Source organism: Gymnoscopelus braueri (assembly GCF_963280865.1).
Source record: "Gymnoscopelus braueri genome assembly, chromosome: 18".
Lineage (NCBI taxonomy): Eukaryota > Metazoa > Chordata > Actinopteri > Myctophiformes > Myctophidae > Gymnoscopelus > Gymnoscopelus braueri.
The window spans coordinates 22,856,547-22,881,100 of NC_137618.1; the positions used below are offsets into that span (position 1 = coordinate 22,856,547).

Sequence of the window (24,554 nt, forward strand, 5' to 3'; positions counted from 1 at the left end):
ACCAAAACAGCCATCAATCTCCATAGCAACATCCAATCAAAGCATGTCTTTCATTTCAAACTGTACCATGTGTGCTTCCGCTGACGGTTAGCTCACGTCTCTCTGTCTCTGCAAGTTATTGCGACTATTTAGTATTTATCACGAAATAACGCGGTAAAGTACTCACATTTAAACAACTGATCATGTCCGTAGAGATGAGGAGTGACGATGGTCGAGTTGTTTGCCTACTTTGTCAAAGAAGTGAGGAGACGACGGTAACTGGACCACTATCAACTAAATGGTGTTTAGTTACTAAAAGCTCTGCTACGGCTCATCAAAACTGTCTGGTAAGAGTCACTTTACCCAAGTTTACCTACAACGTTTAGCATTGTTTTCTTTTATTTCTTTTTGCCACCAATAGCCATAATTTTACAATGTAGGCGTGGTCACTGGAGGAAAACAAGGGGAGTTTTTGTGGGGTACATGCATGTTTATCTGCGTGTGTCCTGTCCAGCTGTGCCTGTCAGTGACAGACTCAGTCACGGTGTCAACACAGTCATGTGCCGTGACGTTACTTTCATTTGGATGCTTTATTAATAATTTGAATGGCTACTTAGTTTGCAAGCACCGAAAAGTACAGTTTAATACAAATATAATGCTAAAGGGATTGAACCCAAGAAAGCACTATGGTTTGTTTCCATTGTGGTCCTGTGTATTCAATTAATTGAAACATTTAGTGACAGACATACAATGCTATGCCCATTAAACCCATTATAAACTAATACAGAATTTTATTTATCAACCCTCTGTGTTCCTTATGTCTGCAAAAAGCCATGGGAACATAATGTACATGGCTGTGTATGTGGGAATGGTCAGGGGTACTTGCTTTTTGGGCCACGGTTGCATTATTTCTGTCTGACAAATATACCTTGTTTACCACACGTTATTATTAAATGATGATTAATCTCTAAGCTGAACACTTCAAAAGAAGAGAGTGTTATTGGCCGGTTTAACGGCAGAAAAGAAAATGCTTGTAATGAGATGGAAACCACCTCATAACCTTAGTATTCATCGTTAGAAGTTCTCCTTCTATGAGGTCTTGAGATTGGAGGTGTCCAGTGCTCGAGCACAGGGAGCAAAGACTAAATCGATCCAAATATTACTTACTGCGGCCCAGAAGGTTAAATCAGTACTCCACTAGGTTGAACACCTGTAGGCCTACTTCGGTATCAGAGAATGAGCAATATGCATGTATACTGAATGTGTTTCGTTTTTTGCCTTATTTCAATAAGCAGGTTTAGAGGGTATGCACTAATATAATTATTGTTTTGGTCTTCATTTTATTAAATTGTTTAAAAAATATGTTATTATAGATAGGCTATATGTATATACATCATGGTTTTTCCTTTGTTTTCTGAGGGTAATTGATTAACGTCTGTGTGAACCCTGGGGTCTCACCGTCTGGTGAGGGGGTTGTTTTGCAACCACAGGACCGCCAGATCAGAGGAAGAGAATTTTACTATGGCTAGCAGGCAAACTAGAGGACATGATGAGTACATTAATGACCACTGACGGACAATCTATCTATGTACTGAAAAGATACACTTCTTTAAGTTGTTGTGGGACTTTGTGTGAACTGTTTGTCTATGCATAGTGATACAATGTAATGCTGATCTCGAGGGCACTCGAATGATGATGACAATGTAATGCCTCTTCCCTTGAAAATATTTTAATAAAATTAGTTTACAACAGGCTTGTTTGCCAGTCCAGAAGACATGGGTCCTTGATTTACAAATGTCTTTGTTTCAAAAACAGCTGGGTGTGGTTGTTACTCTGGTGTACTTTGAGATTACAATGAAAAATTATTGCATAAAACTATCTACTTGAAAGCAGTATCAACTTTTTTTTTTTAAAGTGCATACTAATTTATATCTTGGCATTTGTCTGATATGCACCATTCCAGCATAGGTCAGAAACATATCGCATTATGTTATAAATATGGACTCATGACAGACCTTTTACCATTTGAGTACATACCTGCATCAATGACATGCAGGTATGTACTCAAATGTATAAAATCATGAATCTTTTCTGTAAAAATACCATCGAAAGATTATATCAAAAAAGTTACAAGTTAAAATGATATTATCTGTGATACATTGCTCTTACTTTGTCTGTTTTGCAGCTGTATTCATCTGGTATTTATTGCCAGGATTCACCGGAGTTTGATGACTTGTTTGGTTTTGCTGTGGAGGATGTGAGAAAAGAGGTGAAACGGGGAAATAAACTGGTAAAGTCCTTTTATCATTTTCACACACAGCACTCAATTTCATACTGTGCAGATTGATCTGCTCTCTTAATGCAATGTTCCTTTTCTTTACATTAGAAATGTGACGGTTGTAAGAAAAAGTGTGCCACAGTTGGATGTGAAGTGAGCCGCTGCAAGAGGTCCTACCATTTCCCATGTGCAGTTGAAAATGGAGCTGAGGCCATTGAAGACGAGTTCAAAGGGAAATATGTGTTAGTCCAATATCTATATTCTAAAAGATATGATGTCCTTTTGGTGACATCACATAATTCCTATATATATATTTTTTTTACAAGCCAGGCAGATGTACTTTTGGTTAATTGTCACATATGCAATTTTCTAAAACCGTCTCTATTTTTCAGGGTGTTCTGTTGCAAACACAGGAAATTGGGTGAGTAGATTTTTATTCTCCACTTATTCTGAAACTTATGTTACTGATCGTAGCTGTCAGGTGGAACCCTGTATGTCCAAAAGCGTTACTTTTCAGGAAATGGAAAAAATAACCTGTGTTCCAATGGATCCAATGTAGTTATTATTTTGTCACAAGCTCTTGTGAATACTTTTCATTAGTTCAATATTTATCAAACCCACAGACCAATTTCACTTTCAACATTTTTCAAAACTAGTGACAAGAGCTGATCTACAAGCTCACAATGCGTCACAATGCGACGCGTTGTGAGCTGGTAAATAGGCTATTTTTACAACTTTTGTGTGACTTTGTCGTACAACCGAGAAGGGCAATTGACATATGTTTAGTTACAAGCTTTTTGCCCGACAACAATGTTATGTATCTATTAACATATTTTATTTCCTCTTTTTTCCCAACTTGCAGAAATCAAAACTGAGTTCGACACACCTGCCCCTTCACGCAGAAAAAAAACTCTTACAAAGTGTATCCCTAAGGTGTGTAAGAGATGTAATTAAAACACCACATGGTCATAGACACATTATTGCATGTAAAACCTAAGGATTTTTAAAAGTAAATTATAGAACAAAATATTTTTTTTTGTTGTCCATTGTTTGTACTGATATCATAAATAAGACAAATAAGATCCCAACATAGAGATGAAACCTTCCAAAATCAGAGGTAAAAACACATACAGAAATGTCTTACGTATCAACAAATCGACACAAAAAGTTAAATCAATTAGTCCGGTTACAATGGTGACGTGTGAAAATAGTTAAATAATCGTTCATTAATAGTAATCAAGGCAAAGTTTGCAATAATCATGATATTGATTTAAAGTCATATCGCCCAGCCCTACTCCCAGGAACAAACAATACAAACTTGTGCTGGTGCCATTCTATTCTATTTCGTAGTCCTTAAAATCTGTGTGATTGATCATGTGAGTGAGGATATCCATGCAGTCTTGCACTTTCCTCAAAAGTATTAATTCAGAGTCACAGCCATAGAGATGTATAGAATTTTTATTATTGTATAACAATTATATTAGCATTCTTTATAGTCATGAATGAATGAAACCCTGACTGCAATCATGATATAATACAATTTGAAGAAATTGCAAGAACAAGGAGAACAAGAAAGTTAAAAGTTCTAGCTGGAGGCCTGTGCAAACCGCACCAGGAGAAGACACAATACAACATATTTTTGTGGTCCAAACGTTATACCTCTCATTGAGTGTATAGTACTATGGCTTTTACACATCCAGTAGAATTCTTATCTAAGAACACAGGGTCTAATAACATGTCATGTGATGAGGTAAATCTTTCCCCAAATTTGGAGAAATGGTGGGTCTGAGAATATGAATTTACAAAATGTGACTAATATTCTCAATGTATGAAAAATGTTATAGGACATAATACTTACTTCCCTGGCCTACTGACAACATGCACAAGAAAGCCACGGACACATAGACAAATAGCAGACACTTGCTGCTGTATTCATTGCCAGTGGTGTAAAGTAACTAAGTACATTTACTCAAGTACTGTACGTAAGTACAATTTTGAGGTATTTTTTACTTTACTGGAGTATTTCCAATCTTCAGTACTTTTACTTCTACTCCACTACATCTCAGAGGAAAATATTGTACTTTTACTCCACTACAATTATATGAAAACTTTAGTTACTAGTTACTTTGTAGATTTGGATTATTATTACAAAACACACTAACCACTTCAGCCCTATATATATTTCGCCATTTGAAAATAGCCGATCTACAAACTCACATTGCGTCGCGATGTGAGGCATTGTGAGCTTGTAGATCGGCTATTTTCAAAATATCTTTTATACATTTTGAACTTGTGAAATAGGACATTCTGCACAATGAGTACTTTTACTTTTGGTACTTTAAGTACATTTTGATGCCAATACTTTTGTACTTTTACCCAAGTACATTTTGACTTTTACTTGTAACAGAGTATTTCTACATTGCAGTATTGATACTTTACTTAAGTAAAACATGCGAGTACTTTTACCACCACTGTTCATTGCTCTTTTCTTTATCTAGAGATCCTAATTGTCTTTATATTTTCAGGTCATATGCCTTGTCTGTGGAAAGAGAGAAGAGCGCATCAGCTTAGACAGTTTGAATGATAACATTGTTATGTGAGTATGCATTCCAATCATGAATTATGTCAATTTAGAGTACACAATTCTTTGTGTATACAATATGTCAGGGGTTGACACTAAGGTCTCAGAGGCACTTGCCCGTCGGGCAAGTGCAGGTCATGTTCTACTTGCCCACAGGTCTTGCCCACTTGCCCGAAAAGTAAAATTAGAATTACCGTTCAATTCAACACATTTTTTACTTTCTACTTGTGAATTATGGGGCTGCACGATAAAAAGTTTCATACCTCAATATTGATGCCAAATATCTAAATAGCTATGAATATGACTATGGGTTAAAGGTATCATGACATTCATTTTCACTTTTTTTATTTTCAATGTTTTATTTGGGGTTTTATGACCTCAATTACACCCAAAAAACCTGAACTTAAAACATTCAGTGGATTTTCTGTGGTCTGGGGTTTTCTGAATAATTAGGCTGAAAAGTAATCTGAGCTTGGCCCTTCGACAGTGAGGTCACAGTCGAATAATCCCGCCCACTCTCCTCCTCGCCCCTCCCCTCCCCTATCCTTTCCTTTGGGGGGGGCGGAGCAGAGGCGATGATTGACAGGCAAAATCCCTCACCAGCGACACCCGCAGGCAAAGATTTCTTTTTTCATTGCAGTTGAAAAGGCTTTAGAAATGTGAGAGAAAAACACCTGCCATTGATCACTGGAATGGAATTTTCACTTAAAACCTTTTGTACACTTTTGAAGGACCAGGACAAAGACTTTGAATGTGGTGTAAAAGTGAATGTCATTAAACCTTTAACACTTGTTATTTTATGTTTTTAAGTGTAGCAACAGTGAAAACGGCACATTATAGGCCAACAGTGCTCTGTTTGTCGTTGTCGGGCAAAAACCTTGTAGTTACATAATTCAATGGTTTTGTAATATGGAAAAATATGTTTGTTCATAAATGCCCTACTAAATCATTCAAGAGTGTAGCACTATAAGAGTAAAATAGCAGATCTACAAGCTCCCAACGTGTCGAGATACAATGCATTGTGAACTTGTAGATCAGCTATTTTCACTATTTTAATTTTTGTTAAATTGTTGGCAGGCAGTGCTCTGGCCACGACGTTCATGTGTTTAGACAGAACTAAAGATGGTTGCGTCTCCACTGCCACTCAAACGCGCACTTGCCCGGTAGGGCAGGCTGAAAGCTAACTCCACCTGCCCGCAAGTTTTATTTACCTGCCCCGGGCAGTCGGGCAGGCGTTAGTGTCAACCCCTGCAATATGTGATCTTCTATCTTTTAGAGGTGTGTAAATGTAGCGATTATATGATGCATTGCGATGCGGATGTCGACGATTCTGCATTGATTCTGTGACATTCCATAATAGAGTATAGCACACTAATGTTTATTGCATCGCATTGAACTGTATGCAAATACTCCTAGGCTAATGAGATCAGCAACAAGTCATAGATCACGCACCCAGTAATTTGAAAGTGACATTTTTACTACAGTTTACTACGGTCAAATCATCTGTTAATTTAACACTGATGTACAATGCCAAGATGCCAAGTGTGAGATCAGAATAAGCAGGGACCGCTGCAAACTGTGCCTTGAAGAACAACAAACTGTCCAGGACAAAGCCCAGGCTCTTGGTAGTTGGAACAGTAGCCACTAGGGAGTTGTAGATGCCAATGTTAAGATCATGCAGCAGGGGGCAGGACTTACCTGGGAAGAAGAGAAGGTTCTTGTCTGCGTTGAGCTGGCTTGACATGGCAGGAAGACATCCACTGTGAGTGATGTGCTCTTCAACCTGGGTGGCAGAGGGAGGAAAGGGCTGTGTCATCATCAGCATAAGAATGATGGGAGAGCGAGCACTGAGCAGAGATGATAGTCAAGAGATTTGGTGTAGGGGGAGAAAAGGAGGGGGCGATGTACAGACACGATGTGGGACCCCGGTCAAGAGGGTACAGGGGGATGAAATCGAACCTTTCCATGAAACCTGGTTGGTCCTTCCCCTACCAGTGAGGTAGGAGGAGAACCACTTGAGTGCTGTCCCAGTGATGCCACGGTCAGAAAGGCCGTTCAGCCAGGGAAATATGATGGTTCACTGAGTCAAATGCTTTGGAGTTTTGCTTTAGTAGAGTAAGCTGGTTAAAAACAACACGTTCAAGAGTTTGGGAAAGAAAGGAAGTCGTTCTTGACGTATGAGGGGGTCAACAAGGGTCTGAGGGGTTACATTGATTTACTGAGTTAAATTAACAATGAGGTTTTACGTTTTTTACTATTATGTACTTGTAGTAGAGATGCGTGGATCGCGGTTATATTATCCACGGACGGAGGGGTGGATTTGGGTAATACAAATGGACATTAATTAATAGCGGATCGGATGCGGGCGGGTGAAATACTGCAGAATTATTAATGATGTTCTCTAAAATGTTAAGTCATTTTTCATCAGACAGGCTAGCCCCATTTGGAACCTCTCCCTCCGCTAGCTCTTTTCCTGAGTAGTTTTTGCCAAGAGCGGGGGGCGGGTGGTGAGAGAGCCTGGCGAGCGCAGTCAGAGCACAGACGTCAAGGCATAGACGGCTGGCTGTGTTGTTGACGGACAACGGATGCACGCTTATGAGAAACAACAAAAATAAAACCTGGCGAAACACTTTCACGACAGCCTAAGTACAAATATCATTTATGAAAAGGCTACCATAGGCTACAGTGAAGTCGGACTGAATGACTGAAACTGTTTCTCTTTTTTTAAATTGTATCATGAGTGAAACGGCTATAGTCCATGGGAAACCATAAATCCTACGTAGGCCTACATCTAAATGAGTTGCCATATTTACATTTCCTTACAAATTACAAATCTTTATAAGCTATATATTTGTGGAATGCATAGTAACATTGAAACTCCACAAGATGTTCCTCTACAGCCGTCTGTGCCTTGACTTCTGAGCTCTGACTGCACTCGCCAGGCTCTCTCCCCACCCGCCCCCTGTAAAAACTCCTCAGGAAAAGGCCGTTCGCCTCCGAGATGAGGTCCCACACAGCTCAGTGCCTGTGGGGGGTAGCCTGGGCAGCATATCTTTTCGGGTCTATGATCCGGTCGGGAGCGGAAATAACTCTACGCCACCAGGCGCGTCATCAAGCGGCCAGATGGGCAGATACAGAAAGACTTCACCCCAAAATAGGTCTGTCCTAATAAAATCCTTGATGCGGCGTAGTTTAGCGTATTTTTTAAATATAAATGTGAATGCACTTTCCGGAGACTATTTAGCGTCTGTATTATCCCACGGGGAAATTCTATTCCATTTAAATAGGGATTGGGGAACCAAAACAAAGCGGCACCGCAAAACCGGATGGGCAAAATCCTGAAAGAGAATCTTATTTTCTTTTTTTCAGTAGGCGCGGCCTAGACCGGATCACACGGGTCTTTAATAACGCATACCAGGCATTCCTCCGAGGTGGAAAGACTGGTGACCCGAGGTTAGTGGGGGGTGACATCGGCGAATATGTTTCACTATGCATGATTCTTATTTCTTACCCCCTTTATTTTTCTCACATCGTATCCAAAAAGTAAAGGTATTCTTCCCTGCTCTCAGATGTTTTAACTTTTAGCGGAAAAGAAAATCTAAGCGACGGGTTGAAACAAGCGTTTAAATCGATTAAAATGTCAGCCTCTGGCCAGTCAACCCCCGTCCGCATGCGCAGTACTGCTCCCGTAAGATTGCATTGGGAAAACATGGCCACAGGCGGACTAAATAAGCGACTTAAACGCTTGCTTCAACCCGTCAGTTAGATTTTCTTTTCCGCTTAAAGTTAAAACATCTGAGAGCAGGGCAGAAGACCTTTACTTTTAGGATACGATGTGCGGAAAAGGGTAAGAATCATGCATAGTGAAAAATATTCGCCATTGTCACCCGCCATAGGCACCGAGCTGTGTGGAACCTCATCTCGGAGCTATATAGCGCAGGGAGAGGTTCCGATTGGAGCTACAGGCAGGCATGAATAAGCCTCCTTCTTTGTGCCAGCAGTCCGCGACGCGAGGTCTTTCCATTTTCAAACAATGGAGGCAAACGTAGCTCAAGTGAGAGAGAAACTTAAACATGGAGAGTTCAAAACAAGAGGGAAGAAGGAAGCTAAAAGTTTGGCTTGGGAGCGCTTTAGTGAAATAGTTAATGCTGCCGACGGGTCATGTGCTGGATACGTAATATGCAACTTTTGCAACGCGATTTACGTGTACGATAGCCATAAAACGGGCACATCAAACATGGTGCACCATGTGTGCGCTAAATCGAGAACAAGGGAGCCGAGTCAAAGCCCCATAACCTCCTTCATTCGCAAAAAGATACCGCCGGACGTTAAATCCACGTTCGTGAATGATTTCGTGGACATGTGTTGCCTGGATATTCGCCTGGTTGCTGTCGTCACCGGTAAAGAGTTCCACCGGGTGGCCCAGACGCTCATCAACATGGGAGCTAAATACGGCGTGGTGGACGTTGATTCCATCATACCCAATCGGACGACCTTGCATGATCGGGCTAAGCAAGTACTGAAGGGGGAACTACCTGAAGTCATCCAGATCGTGATGAAGGAGGAATTCAACCACCCGGCAGAGTACTGAACATGTCATGTTTATTAAGCAGTGGTGGAAAAAGTACCCACATGTTTTACTTAAGTAAAAGTATCAATACTGCGATGTAGAAATACTCTGATGCAAGTAAAAGTCCGGAATTCCAAATTTACTTGAGTAAAAGTACAAAAGTTCTTTAAGTACCAAAAGTAGAAAGTACTCATTATGCAGAAAAACCCATTTCACAAGTTTTCAAATGTATAAAAATAGCAGATCTGCAAGCTCACAATATTGTGAGCTTGTAGATCGGCTATTTCCAAATGGCCGAAATGTATATAGGACTGAAGTGGGTAATGTATGCTTTGTAATAATAATCAAAATCTACAAAGTAACTGCTAACTTTTTCAAATAATTGTAGTGGAGTAAAAGTACAGTATTTGCTTCTGAGATGTAGTGGAGTAGAAGTAAAAGTACTGAAAATCGGAAATATACTCTAGTAAAGTAAAGATGCCTCAAAATTGTAGTACAGTACTTGAGTAAATGTACTTAGTTAGTTACTTTACACCACTGTTATTAAGTGCCCTGTCTTAGAGCTCCTATGTGAAACCCTTATTTTTGTACATTACAGGTAGCGGCACATTTATTTTATTTTATTTATTGGTTGACTTTATTAACACATTGCAAACAATACGGCAAGTTGAATTGTAAGTTAAGTTATAATGCACTGCAGGAGGATTTAAGTTATGTTTTCTGGAGATTGAATATTTTTACAACTAGGCTAGAATATACCGTTTTTTTTTTTTTTTTTTTAATGTTAAGAGACATTGTTTGAATTAGAGTGAATATACGTACCTCATGTTAAAGCACTTTATAAATAATTAAAACAGGAGTCCATAGTACTAGGCCGATGCCCGTTGGGAATGTATGCCCCTCCTTTTATGCAATACCAGTTGTACCCGTTGCCAGAGTCCTTAGTGCAGTACCCATTATCATAGTTCTAGTTGGATGCCAGTCTATGACATCAGGGATCTCCATACATGGGTGTGAAAGGGACACAGACAGACGGAGATCTCTGTATATGGGCATTAAATAGGACACAGACAGAGAGAGATACAGAGAGATTGGGATTTTCGGTTCTGGACAGCCACTGGTCCAACCAAATTCCCACTTGGCAGCATAACAAATCAAGAGGAAATGACGCCCTCGGGTTGTCAGCAATACAAACTCCGAAGTTGATCGGTCAGACTGCTCGAGTTGTGCTTGAGACAGACACACAGAGATGCCATGAACTTATAGACTAGACTAGCATATTTGGGAACGATGCAAGTTGGAAATGCATGCCCCTCCTGGTTATGCAATACCGGTTGTACCCGTTGTCAAAGTACCTGTGGTACCCGTCTGTCTGTCTGCCTGCCTGGGTCCCTTTTATGCCCATATATGGATTTCCCTGGTGTCATCCTTATATGCCTATATTAGGGCATAGCTGTGGGATCGACGGTTCCGGACAACTGACTTGACTTGACTTTGGTGCTCGGCAATGCGAGCAAAAGAAAATAATGACACTGTCGTTATTCAGTAACCCGCTAATTACACGGCTACTTAATAATAATAATTCAAATATATGAGGAAGGCTAGTGGCGTTAGCCAGAATAAAACTATTTTACATCTGAGCCTATATTTCTTGCATCGTCACTTATGGAGTGCCGCTGTGTTCCACTTGGGTGGTTATTTTTCAATTCTTTAATGTTTAGCTGTAAAATGATATTGTGTTTGTTTACATGGCACCCTTGTTAAATATGGCAAAAACCAAGCACTTCAGATTTATTGATTGATGGATTGATTGGTTCAGCTGCTCACTCTCCGCTCATCTGTGATTGACCTATCAGAATCGAGCATTCAACCAAGCCGTGTAATATAGTTGGATTTATCTGACTGCTTGTATTTTTTTTTTTATGATTCAACTGACTGCTTGTATTAACTGATGAAAAGTAGCCATGAGCAGTAGAACATTTTAATGCATCATAGAATTGAATCGTTCACAAGTGAATCATAATCGAATCGTGAGTCCAGTGAAGATTGACATTGCTATTTCTTGAGATGTCTTTGCTATGTCTGTCAGTTCCTGATCATGTGACAATTTGTTGTACTTAGGATGTACTGTCAGGAACATAAACCTCAGTCCCATGAGGAAAGGCCCAACGGTATGTGATTATGTACACCATTATTTCACTTTTCTTTGAGTTAAAACTCTTTGGGTGCTTGTTAATGCTGTTGTTTTCTCATGATAGTTAAGGATGAAGCAGCTGGACTAGCCCACAGCATTGACTCGTCTTTGAAGGTACATTTCATAACAAATGTAATTTGTTGAAGGGGTCAGGCAACAAAGTATAAATTAGCCTGCAGCATTCTGCTATAATATTAAATTAAATGTATTTGACTGTACTACTTAATTCAGTGAAAAGAAAACGTGATTTTACTCATTTGAGCTTTTCTATCCAAACAGAGACAGCTGAAATCCAATGGCAGGTCAGTGTTGTGCTAAGAGGCATGTTTGACTGTTCCATCATTTTCTTACATCCTGCTAAGCTCTGAGGAACATAGGCCATTGAAGAAACTCCTCCATCATCTTTGGTCTTGTGCCCTCCGCTCCAGTTGTTGCCATGACAGCCCTTGCGCCTTCATCTCCTGCTCTGTGGTTCTTCTCCAGGTGGCTCTAGGCCAGGGGTTCTCAAACGTTTTTATACCACAACCCCATATTGGGAGGTATTTATTTTGGCGACCCCACCGACCGTGGCGTTTTTCTCTTAGAATCTGTCTTCGAATTATCTCCCCACTTGGTAATGTTACATTGTGTGATCGCGATCTAAATTTAAGGGTACAGATGGAACCAGTGGTGTCGTGGAAGCCACACGGGGTAGGACGGCGGGTGGCCAGTAAGTTTTTCACGCGCAAGGTACGGTACAGTGCACGCTAGAACGTGCCCCCCCCCCCCGTAGATTCACGAGCCAAGTACCCAAATGGCTACTTTGCATAACAGGTTTACAAGTGAGTGTGAAAATGTTTCCTCAGATTCCTCACACCTCGCATCTATAGGCTACACGGTAAGCAAGCAACACAGCATCTTGGCTTCAGTAGGGCTGCTGCCAGTATCCTATCTGCACGCAGCAATGCCTCAGCCACCGTCAAAGAAGAGAAAGATACTCGTTCAAAGCAAACTTTTAGTTTCAGCTCTATAATTCATGGCATTCCTTGAATTTGTATTAGTTTAAAACATTTCTATACAAAAGTGTTTCCTAATTTAAGGTAAAATAAAATGCGCGTGGTGTGCACATGCCTTGCGAGTGCGCGCGTGTGACGTCATTAAAATACCGTCCTGCCAGTAAAAAAATCACCACGTCACTGCTGGATGGAACCAAATGGACCCGTGGTCCATGTATTTGCACCACCTGCTCATATTGAACATAAGTCCTTAGTAAATTGTTTATGAACAGCTAAAATCAGTTTGTGCCCCAGCCTCTGCATGCAAGGGCTTGCCTTGTGTGAATGTGTGTTATCTTTCTTGTGACCCCAACGGCACCTTCCGGCGACCCCATTTTGGGTTGCGACCCATAGTTTGAGAACCGCTGCTCTAGGCCTTCCTCTCTCCTTGCAGGTTCCATGTTAGAGCATGTTTTGTGATTTATATGTCTTGGAAGTGTGTGACCTGCGGTTCATTTCCTCTTGATTTGTGTTTCTAATTGTGTCTTGTCTAAGCTCTGAAGCTTTGTGTAAAAGAATATCACAATACATGCTTTTAACTTTGTTATTGTAGTCGCATCCTTTTATTACGTGTTTCTTAACACATAATGTCTCTGTCTTAATGTTTCAATCTTTAATGTTTTATGTAAAGCACTTTGAATTGCTTTGTTGAAATGTGCTATACAAATTAACTTGCTTTGCTTTGCCTTTGCTTTTAGCTGTAGAGTGGTTCCCGCTCCTTGCATCCGTGGCTTTATCCTGGCCAGTTTTGAGTTGTCCGTATACCACACTGATATCCTGCCATTGTTGCTTTTCCTGTTTCTATTACAGACAGGACGGGGTTCCTTCCAAAGTTAAATTCAAGCGCCAACTAAGCTCAGGTTAGTTTATTGCTTCCAGTGACTTATCAATACATGAGAGAATGTCATCCGTATGGGTTTTATTTTAAGTTCACAATCAGTCAACACTGTGTTTCACTGAAGGATGAGGTTGATATGACAGTGATTTATGCTAATTACGTTTTACACACACAAATTAAAGTCTTTGTAACATCCATTTTAGTAGTATTTTGGCGACCCCTCAGTTAGAACCGTGAGAATTCAGTTTGAAACAAACCCACGGCAGTACTATTTGAAAACGAATGCTGAAGGGTCTCTGCAGGGTTATTTTGGAAATCAACAAGGTTTTGAGAAACGCTATGTATTTAAAAAACAAATACATTTTTGCAAACTAGTTTGTGGACTGGTTATTGTGAAAGATATGACAAATAACTTGTTTAATTGAACAAGTTACACAATTTAAATATATTCATCACTGTTGATAGACTACCGGTATATATTTATTGATAGACTGAATTGTACATATTCAGAGAGCATTCAGAGATCCATTGCAGATTTTCGAGTCAAATGAATGCAAATGCAAACTTTGAACAGTCATATCGCATTTGCCCTACTACATACATGACCTTTTTTTTTTTACACATATGCCTCCCCCTTGAGGAAAGAATTTGACTCATGGTCCCATATCTTTCCCTTCCCTCTACTTTGGTTTTCGGCCATTCAATGTTTTTTTAACCACTTAAATTCCTACACCACCTAGGATTTTTGCGCAGTTTGCACAAAACTTGCTATGCACAATCTATGGACCAATATACAGCATAAAACCATTACATTAGAAAAGTTTATACGTACCAGGAAAAAAATCCATAATAATATTAAGCCTCCATGAGTGCATGACAAAACTTAAACCCTCCATTATTGCCCCACGAAAGCAAAATGGTGGCACTAGAGAGATGGTTACCGGTTTAAGCCTAAAGGCCATGACGAAACTTCTTACAGTGGTAGAAGGGCACTCCTAATGACCACTGGAGGAATGTGAAGGTAATTGACCCCATGCTGTTGCTATGGTGTGTAGCACTAGCGAACAGCCTTTTTGCATGTAGTTTGGGAAGCCTCCGCCCGAAGAGGCTTCCCCTATTGGGCGGGCGGGGACTTCTTTCCTCTACATTAGAAGAGTTAGGAGGTGAACATTTTAATACAGCCCGAATACCCTATTTCAACACCGGCCTCAGTGGCGCACCTCGCTAATCATTAGACTCTAAATCCACTACCGCTGGGAGTCTGGGTTCGACTCTCGCTTGGGACAATACTTTTTCAAACAACCGCAGACTACTTTTTTTTGCCGATAAAGTATAGTTTTGGACCATGACGGAGGCGCGCCGACTCAGCAGACCTTGAGGCCGAGGAGTCGCGCCCGAGCGCCTCCAGGCGCGAGTGACCGCGACGACCGGCCGATGGTCTGCTAGTCGACTAAGCGCCGTCCGAGTTATGTACCGATAGGCACAGAATCGTAAATGATGTTGTGGGGACTGCGTTTGCCCCAACTGCCACTCAGTGCACTAACAAAGCTCGCGTCGCCAGGCTCTCTCCCCACCCGCCAACCGCCCCCTTGCGCTTAAACTACATGCAAAAAGGCCGTTCGCGTAGCACTAACTGCTTGGCTTGCTGCTTTCCTGTGTTTCAACCTTGTTACTGTTGCTGCTATGACACCTGAATTATGCTCTGGGATCACTATACATGTTTATCTTGTCTTATCTTATCATAGATGATGATGACATATCTTCCCAAAGCCTGACCATGTTTGCCCCCATTGAGTGTGATGACCAAGAAGACTCAAATGCAAAAATAAATGTATGTATTGTCTTAAGTGGTTTTACTGTCTTCTCCAGATTAATAGTATCAATCAAAACTATAAATGTGTTATTGCTTTCCCTCACTGTCTTGAATGTTCTCTCTAGACCCAAGAGACTCAGATTCACAGGTAATATAAGCAATCCCTCCTTCATGAATGATTGTACTTTAATAAGTTATGTTTAAATGTTAATGATACAACATGAAGATTTTGATAGTAATGACTGAGAAATGATTATTTCTTCACAGAAATGATTCTGAGAATTATTCCACCTCAGGTATGATTTCACATTGCCTCCCATAGTGAGACGAATCAGAAATCTCGCCCTACTGATAGCCTTGTGAAATCTACAGTATATTCCATGTAGGGGCTAGAACAATGACAAAAACATTGACAAACCTAACCTATACACCCACTGCTTTGAAAACCAATCGTATCACCGGCCTAATATGAAGGACTGCCCTAAAGTCTTTGCATTGGTTCTGCAATGCAGGTTTGTTTTTTAGCCCCCTCACCCCGATATTGTGTCTACACAGATTTAGCCCATTCATTGAATTTTTAATTGAATTCAATGTAACGCCATATATATTTGTAGGCAGAGATCTCTGATCGTCAGGCTATGCAAGACTAGCTTTCTCACAGGACACGCTCCAAAAATGTGAAAACTTGATGTAACCTGAAACTACGGTCTCCCCAGGTATTGCAGGTAATGATGCCAAGTGTCAAAGCCAGGACGGATGTGAAGATGCCAATGAAACAGACATTTCAGTGAGTTTAAACATAATACCCCCCCCTCCCCAAACTCAGTGCCACCAACCAGCTGCATTACCAGGCAGCCCATCTCTCTGAATCTTAATCCTGTGACAAAGATATCCAGTAAGCCTTCTGAACACATAACCTTTGCAACCAGCACATAAAGCCAGTTCACTGTTTGGAATGATGTTTGTTTTGCACAAGTTGCTGTCATAAGTAGTAGAACAACAATATAACCTATATGCAAATTAAACGTTGTTGCTATTGTGTTTCTTCAGGTTGCAGATTCTGAGAGTTTGTTGCTGCCTGTGACAATCTGCATGGAGTCAGATTCTTCCCAGATGACAGGTATTGTTCTTACTCAAATACATCATCACCTGCACTGTCCAGTGTCCATTCATGTTGTTTTAAATGCTCAAATACGTCATCACCTGCACTGTCCAGAGTGTCCATTCATGTTGTTTTAAATACTCAAAATACATCTTCACCTGCACTGTCCAGAGTGAGGAAGTTTTGATATCGGCTGTGTAATCTACAGCACTGTATCCAAAAAAGTGGGTCGGGACCCATTTGTGGGTCGCAGACAAATTTGTTTGGGTGAAGAGTAAATAAATATCCCTTTTATTTATTCTCCCCTACATTTTATTTGCAATTAGTATTCCGAAAATCTAAGAAATTCCATAAATTAGAAAATAAGTGTTTTCAAATTTCTGTAGTGAAAATAGCCGATCTACACACTTATAGATAAGCTATTTTCACTAGTTTGGGTCCCAGGTCTAATTTCTCTTTTGGGTCTTGAGCTAAAAAGTTTTGGAACCACTGATCTACAGTATATGGTAGAGGATGAACAGAACCAAAACTAGCAATGCTAGTTGGTACCGGATCCTGAACTGTTACCTGTAAGTCGTTTATATCAGTGGTTCTCAACCTGTGGCTCGGGACCCCTAGGGCATGGGATCTAGCATGTAGATCTGCTATTTTCACAGTATTTATCTGTAGAACAGAGTCAAACAAAATGTAATGCCTCAACTCCTACAATTCCAAGTGCTTGTGAGGGTGGGGAGGGGTCCCCAGTTCAGATATGATTATTTTGGGGGGTCGCGGCCTGAAAAGATTGATAATCACTGATTTAAATGTATGTACTTAATTACTTAAAATCATATACACATCAGAGTGTATGATGTACAAAGAATGCATTTTATTTATATCCCCCTTGCCATTCTGTTAAAGGAGAATTTCGCCCGACGTTTTCCATAATTCCATAACGGATCGGCCACAGTTAAAATTGTCTTTGCTTTAAATCGCGTATTTGAATAGCTTTTTTTTCTTTTCTGGAGAGATCTGATGTTTACAGTGAGAGAACACTATGCAACCTGTTGTTCTTGAAAGCGCTCGACCGTAAGCCGTGCTTTGACGACACTTCCGGCGCCCGACCGGAAGTGTTTAATGTTTCATTAACCAAAGCTTGAGTCATCAAACACACAACGTGCAATCATTATTAGTAAATGGTAAATTGTTGTGTTGTAATGCATTTTAAAGTGGGGATTGATTTGACGTATTAAACTTGCAATGATGTTTAGTCATTTAGCCAACATTGAATTAATGGGGTACGTTTGTCAAATTTTGAATTACTATGGAGAAAATGTAACAAAGAATCAAAAAATGTTGTGAGTGGACAATGACGTGTATCGTCACTGTTACGGTCCTTTAACCAGGCTTAGGCCAACCTAAGTCTGCATGGTCTTATTTCACAAGTTGCTTCTATGTGTGGAAGCCACTGCCAGTTCTTTATATATGTAGAGTAATGGTGACCCTTAAGGTCACGGTCTCTTCTCTCAGGGTGCAGTCTTGGGCAGAGCTTTCATCTAGATCCACAAACACAGAGTCCCTCTGGTCCACATGCGAGCTCGACTGATCCTGCTGACCATCCTCACTCTCCTGTCGATGCACGTGCATCTTCTCCAAATTCCCTGCACTCCCCTTCCTTTTCTGTGTCCCTTCTCTCAGTCCCAAAGCCCAAGATTGACTCCGCCAGCTTCTGGAAGGACTTCAACGAGGCAGGGCGTACAAAAGCCATCTTCTCTGACTTCCTTGATGAACTAAATGACATCTCCAACAGGATTCAATCAAATCAGGCCAGCCAGGAAGGTAACGATATGTTAAAGATGAACATTAGTCTCATCTTCAGATATTGTCATGGAATTTTCTTAAATGAAGTTCTTTAACTGTCCGTTTATGATACAGATTATGATATGGCTCTGAGAGTGATGGAAGCCTCTGGTAGCCTCACAGTGCTTGTGGCCAAGCAGGATGAAGGTATTAAAAAAAAGACACACACACACACACACACACACACACACACACACACACACACACACACACACACACACACACACACACACACCCCTCTTACAATTTAATTACTCAGCAACTCAAGGTATATGAAATGAAATGACTATTATTTGTCCAGAAATCAAGAAGAAAAAAGTGGAGGTGCAGATAGAAGAAGCAGCCATGAAAAGGATCATGTCAGCCATGGCTCATCACAACACTTAAAGATGTTCATATACAGTACGGTCCATATTACTGTCTGCAATGGCAAATATTGTTGATCTTGTATTATGTTTAGAGATCTATTAGCCCTGCATATCTATCAGTCTATATTTTACACTATTGTTACATTTCACTATGTATAGGTACTGTATATTGATGTTAATATACCATGTTTTGATACTTTTTTTTTCACATTTTGAAAAATGGTGTGAAGCAGTTCTAATCTCTCAAACGGTCTACAGTCTTGCTCAGTTGGCAGATATTAATAGCGCATTGTTCTGTATCTGTCAAAGTTCCCAAATGCATGCTCTCTTTGACCATCTATCTGTGCTGACATGAACGTTTTAGTAATCCTCAATCTTTATACTTGCTGAAAAAGAAGGAAAGACAAAATGAATGTACAATTTTTTTATTGGTTTGTTGCAATTTAACTGCCACTTGAAATACAATGTTATTGGCATACAGATATAACTAGATAAAACAACGTTTTGCCTTAAAGCGTGGAATTACTTGGTACAATTTTTCAAGTGTGGTGCAAACATTACTAAAACCTTGTTCTGAAACATTTTTGTTGGGAATATTTGCGGCATGAAAATAATTGAGTGCACTGGGAGAAGTACACATATTTTTCAAGTAAATGTAGAACTACTCGGTTACAGGTAAGTCTGGTATTGAAAATGTACTTGAGTAAAAGTACTGGCATCAAAATATACTTAAGTTACCATAAGTAAGAGTACTCATTATGCATTGTCCCATTTTGCAAGTTCAGTATGTATAAAAATCTTTTGAAAATAGCCAATAGATTAGTAATTATAGTTAATAATTGTAGTGGAGTAAAAGTAAAATATTTGCCTCTGAGATGTAGTGGAGTAGAAGTGAACATTGGAAATACTCCAGTAAAGAAAAAAAATACCTCAATTGTACTCAAGTACTTTTTTTACTTTACATTTTTATCCCACGATTTTGTAACCGCATTCTTTACAATTGTCTATGTAATCCTGGGCACTACCTTCCCTCTGCCAACCTAGGGAGGCCAGGGCCGAGCTCATGCCTCCTTCAATGCATGAGAGCCAACTGACCTTCTTTTCACATGACAGGGGGAGGTTCCCTGGTTGGACGTAGTGCGTGGAAGGAACACGTTATTCCAACCAGTTCCTTTCCCCTCCATCAGGCGCCCCGGCTGGCCAGGGGGAGGCAGTATAGTGACCAGGATTACTGCATGTTTTTGTGAGGGTATTAACTACCCTAGGGGACATGTGGAGAACATGCAAACTCCACACAGGCCCTTTCGCCAACCCCACCTAGGGTATGGGCACTGATGACGCGGAGGAGAGGACACGCCCCCAGCGGGAATCAAACTCAGGACCTTTAGCTGTGAGGCGACAGAGCAACTGACCGCACCACCGTGCCCCCTGTTGAGGTATTAACTTGAGTAAATATACTTAATACATTATGATAATGTACCACCACTGAATTTGACATGCTAGAAAATATTTGTTTCAAAGAGCTAATACCCAGCCCCTAGCACCAAGGTTTCTTTTGTCAAACTAGGCCTAAATTACAATTTAGACATGTAGCAGACACCCTTATAGAGTGCAACTAAGAAAGTGCAAAGTCAGTAAAGGCCTGTTCACACTAAGCACTGTCGTTCACGATTAATACATTTATAATTAATCAATAACATCGCCCATATAGGCAAAGTGCAGCACTGTACCATTCTGTGACCAGTACCGGATAAAGGAACAAGGCCACGCTACTTTCTTAATTATATAGACAGAACAAAAAGCTTGTATAATTGTCCCACAAATATTTATTGGCAGTTTGTCAATGAACAAAAGATGTGGAAGCCAGTATCCGATTCTGCATTCATTAATAAAAAAATGGATAGCGCAATCAACTAAAACGTGTCTGCTCTGCAGTATAACAGCAGTAAATTACAGCAATAAAATTATAGAAACGGTAAAAAAAAACTAAAAATAAAGTACAACTCAAGTTCACTCAAGCAGTTTTTAAAAACTGGTTCTAACCTAGAATCAAGAAGTGCAAACAAAACCCATTCCCCAACCTCAATATATATACTTGGCCTGTGTGTGTGTGTTTTTTTTTTTTTAAAGCTCAGTGCATATGAGCCCATTGAGGAGAAATAACTTAAAAATTAGGACAGGTTGCCAAAAAAGTATTATCAGTCCAACCATTCAAGAACAATCAAATGGAATCCATAGAAGTGGGAAAAAATAAACAAAATGCAACAAAGCATGGTGAGGCAATGCCTTTGAGTACTTGCATATTGTCGCTATCGGTTAGAAACCTTATATCTCCATATTTCATTGTGTTAAATGAATGCCCTATCTTATACAAGAATATTCAATCTACAAGCTCAGAATGTGTTATACGAACATTGTTTCATCTGGGGCGATGCTATGGCCAAATGGTTTGGGCGCATATCACATTGGCGTAACATGTCAACTAACTTTCCTGTCTCACTATCACTATGGAAATTATGCAGAAATGCAGAAAGAAAATACATTTTTATTAAATAAATAAAGTGGTTAAATGTGTCTTGAGTTTTATACACATTTAACCAATGAAAAGTAATAAGAGCTTGTGACAAAATAACTACATTGGTTTTCCATTTCCTTAAAAGTAACAGTTTTGGACATAAAAGGTTTCCGCTGGACAGCAGTAATATCAGGCAAAAGACAAAGTACTCAACCCCAGTACTTGAGTAAGAGTACAGATACTCCTGGTCAAATTTACTCCACTACAAGTAAAAGTAGTTCAGTCAAAATGTTACTCAAGTAAGAGTAAAAAAGTAAAAGTCCTTTGAAGTCCTCGACTACCTCAAGCACTGTCCCGTCTGCAGTGGCAATGATGTCCTCTGTGTTAAATACAGATACTTTAGTTTTCTTGTTATAGAGCTTGAGGCAGATCTTCCTGCACTCATTATGATTATGCATGCACTTCATGGTATCACAACACCTCCAAGGCCTTAAAAACAAGGCTCCAAACATCCCAAAACAAACTTGTAAGGCTACTTCTTGGCCTCAATCACAGAACCCATCTAACCCCTGCTCATTTTGCTAGGATTGGATGGCTTAGGGTTGAGGACAGAGTACAGCAACTTGCTATGGGCCTGGTCTTCAAGATACACCACAACATTGGGATCCCCCTGTATTTGTCAAAATACTTCCAAAATGTTAATGCAGTCCATGATCATAACACCAGAGGCAGCTCCACAAATCATGTTCAACCCAGATTTGGCTCAACTAAGGGTATGAACTCGTTCTCATGCTATTCATCAAAAATGTGGAATGCCCTACCAAAAGGAGTAAAGGAGTGTAAAACCCTACTCACTTTCAAAACTGCCCTAAAGATACACCTTCAGGAGGCTGCAATTCGAAAATGGCCCCTGTCTAAGTCTTAACCTACCCCCCCTACCCCCCTTCATTTTCCTCTTTTGTATATATATATATATTATTTTTTTTTCTCTCGTCATACCAGTAACCTGAAAGCTGTTTGTATGACATTCTGTATAGTAGTGTGTATATCTATCTGCCTCTTATATGACATCATGATTTGTGTGCATGGGGTTCTCATCTTAAACAAGCTTAGTGCTTAATGAGAGTTTCCAGTTTAGTAGACCTTGTATTGTGAATTTGTACTTCCATGTACTGTTATGTACTGTCATGTACTATTCTCATGTCTTTCTAAATAAACTACATCAATCAATCAATCAAAACTCCATTTCTACTGCCAGTAGTAGTTCCCTTACATTCTCTGCTGTGTCTGAGAGACTCAGGTAATGTCATCTGATAGTCAGTCATCATGATGAGAGTTACTAGCTTATCAATCAATCAATCAAACTGTATTTATAGAGCACATTTTCACATAACCTTAGTTGACCAAAGTGCTGCACAGGTAAAAGAAAAGCAATACATCAAATCAAAGAACAAACACAAAAAAACAAAAACATGTATAAAACACATAACATGCATGCATATAGGAGACAGACAGAGCGAGATTGTTCATTTACACCTACAGTATGTACACAGAAGATAGAAAACGTTAGATAGGAGTTAAAATAGGAATATTTAGGAGTGGATGTTGTTAAAAACCAGAGAGAAGGTGAGTTTTTTGTAAGGACTTAAAAATCTCGATGGACTTAACAGATCTGATAGTGCGGTCAGCTTAGTCTTCCTCTGGACCAGTGTGGGGGCCCTTAGGGATATTTTCGTTCACTTTTGTCTAAAAGCGCCAAATTTGGCACAGGTGTAGCTCAGGGCATACTTAAATGATTTGGCTAGGGCGCCCGCGCCGGTGACCTTTGGGGTCGCCACAGCGGCCGATCCAATATGGCCGCCACTTGTAATAGCTTTTGTCTCTAACATTTGAAACAGATGAGCTACAAATGTAAACTTGGTGTCTATTTCATGTGTTTTGACAATTAGAAATGTGTTGGAATGCTCTTTTTTATTTTTGGGTGTGTCTAGACCCCTAATTTGCATAATTCCAAGTGGCGTTTTGCTATTCTGAAGACATTGGACGTAACTTGGCCATTGTTATGAGTAAAACCTGGTGCAATAGGTCTAATTCAACTAATTCTGACATGCATGATTCCTTTCTGATGTTTATATGAAATGTCAGGGGTGGGGAGGGGGGGGCTGTGGTTGTGACATTTTGAAGACATTGGTTTCGCTTAAAGGGCTCTTTGGCTACTTGCGGGGGAGGCCACGTGGAGGCTGTCTTCTTCTCTCCCTTTTTTTTTTCTTTCTTTTTTTCTTTTTTTTTGGGGGGGGGGGGTGGGGTTGTTGTTGTTTTTGTTCCCCAATAACTAGACAAAAGCTGCACCAAGTGTGCGCACTAACTCCAGGTTAGTGTGCTGGACCCTCATTGTTGGTGCATGCACCCTCACATCCACACAATGAGGTGCAACAGACCCCAGATTTAAAGCACTTGCAGCGCCCGCTACAAGACTTCTTGCACCCGCAGCGGAGAAGGATGGCACAGGCTGTACTGGCATCTGGCAGATGGGTCTAGTATGGTTCCCAAGCCTTTGTTGTCGAGCTGTTCCATCCCCACATTCCAAAATTGGGAATATTCAGTTTGACGGAGGTTGCCTGACTCCAATAAAAACTGGCCTGCAGCAGTGCCCTTTTTACATGCTGAGTCAGTGCAGCTTGGGTGGGAGGAAGGTTCTCAAGGGACTTTGTACCATTTGAGAAAAGCCGCTGTCTGGCCTCATCTACACTACTGCAGCCACAGCTCTTACTGTACATGATGACAACCATACGCTCCAGACGTTGCATATGAACAGGATCAGAGTTGATCTTCTCAGGCTCCAAGGTGAGGGCAACCAAGGTGTCTGTGAGATCTGGTGTTGCCTCCCAAGCTGCCCATGCACTCTTTTTCCCATGGCCAAGGAAGGCTGATGTAGAATCACATCCTGTCAGCGCATGGAAGAGAGGCAATGCCAGTGACTTCTGAGGACCCATTGCATTGTGGATTTCATGGACAGGAATGTCTCGGTAGCTTTTTCCACAGCCAAAGCCAATCCAAAGATCTGTGATCTTTAATGCATCAAAAAAGTGGATTGCAAGAATGACAACATCACTGTCAACCGTACGGACAAAAGCCTTTTTATGGCCATTGGCCCCAGCATGGGCCAAGTGCAGAACCATTCTCGTGTCTGCTTCAGGATGGTTACAAGGCTTAAGTGTAGACAAATTGAATCCAGGCCTGTTGCAGAGAACATCATCATTAATCGTACACAGCAGTAGTTTACCCTGCATGTCATCCTTCGTGAGCTCGACACTTACAAGTCCAAACAGTTCTTTCTTATTGTCTTCATTTTTCAGGAACTCACTGTTCCAATTACGCTTTGGAATAGGAGTTCTGCCATCCCCTATTTGAGTTCTTTTCCCCATTCCTCGGCGTTGGTGAGT

The 24,554-nt window shown here is 40.5% G+C and overlaps 1 protein-coding gene across 8 annotated transcripts in view; it reads left to right on the plus strand.

Annotated features, from left to right (window-relative positions):
- Window positions 1-73: 73 nt before the first annotated feature.
- Window positions 74-24,554, plus strand: part of phf11 (PHD finger protein 11) — a 61,391-nt gene continuing 36,910 nt past the window's right edge. For 2 of the 8 annotated variants that reach the window (XM_080456833.1, XM_080456835.1), the window contains exons 1-13: window positions 74-326; window positions 2,165-2,269; window positions 2,366-2,499; window positions 2,650-2,678; window positions 3,120-3,190; window positions 4,783-4,853; window positions 11,530-11,579; window positions 11,667-11,716; window positions 11,882-11,904; window positions 13,447-13,496; window positions 15,220-15,305; window positions 15,413-15,435; window positions 15,555-15,583. In XM_080456833.1, coding sequence (XP_080312959.1) covers window positions 183-326; window positions 2,165-2,269; window positions 2,366-2,499; window positions 2,650-2,678; window positions 3,120-3,190; window positions 4,783-4,853; window positions 11,530-11,579; window positions 11,667-11,716; window positions 11,882-11,904; window positions 13,447-13,496; window positions 15,220-15,305; window positions 15,413-15,435; window positions 15,555-15,583 — 865 coding nt within the window. In that variant the 5' untranslated portion in view covers window positions 74-182. Of the gene's footprint in view, window positions 327-2,164; window positions 2,270-2,365; window positions 2,500-2,649; window positions 2,679-3,119; window positions 3,191-4,782; window positions 4,854-8,467; window positions 9,423-11,529; window positions 11,580-11,666; window positions 11,717-11,881; window positions 11,905-13,446; window positions 13,497-15,219; window positions 15,306-15,412; window positions 15,436-15,554; window positions 15,584-16,003; window positions 16,075-16,337; window positions 16,408-17,898; window positions 18,208-18,303; window positions 18,376-18,529; window positions 21,296-24,554 lie in introns of those variants that run through there. The other 6 variants (XR_013934940.1, XM_080456837.1, XM_080456832.1 and 3 more) reach the window with 6 other exon arrangements.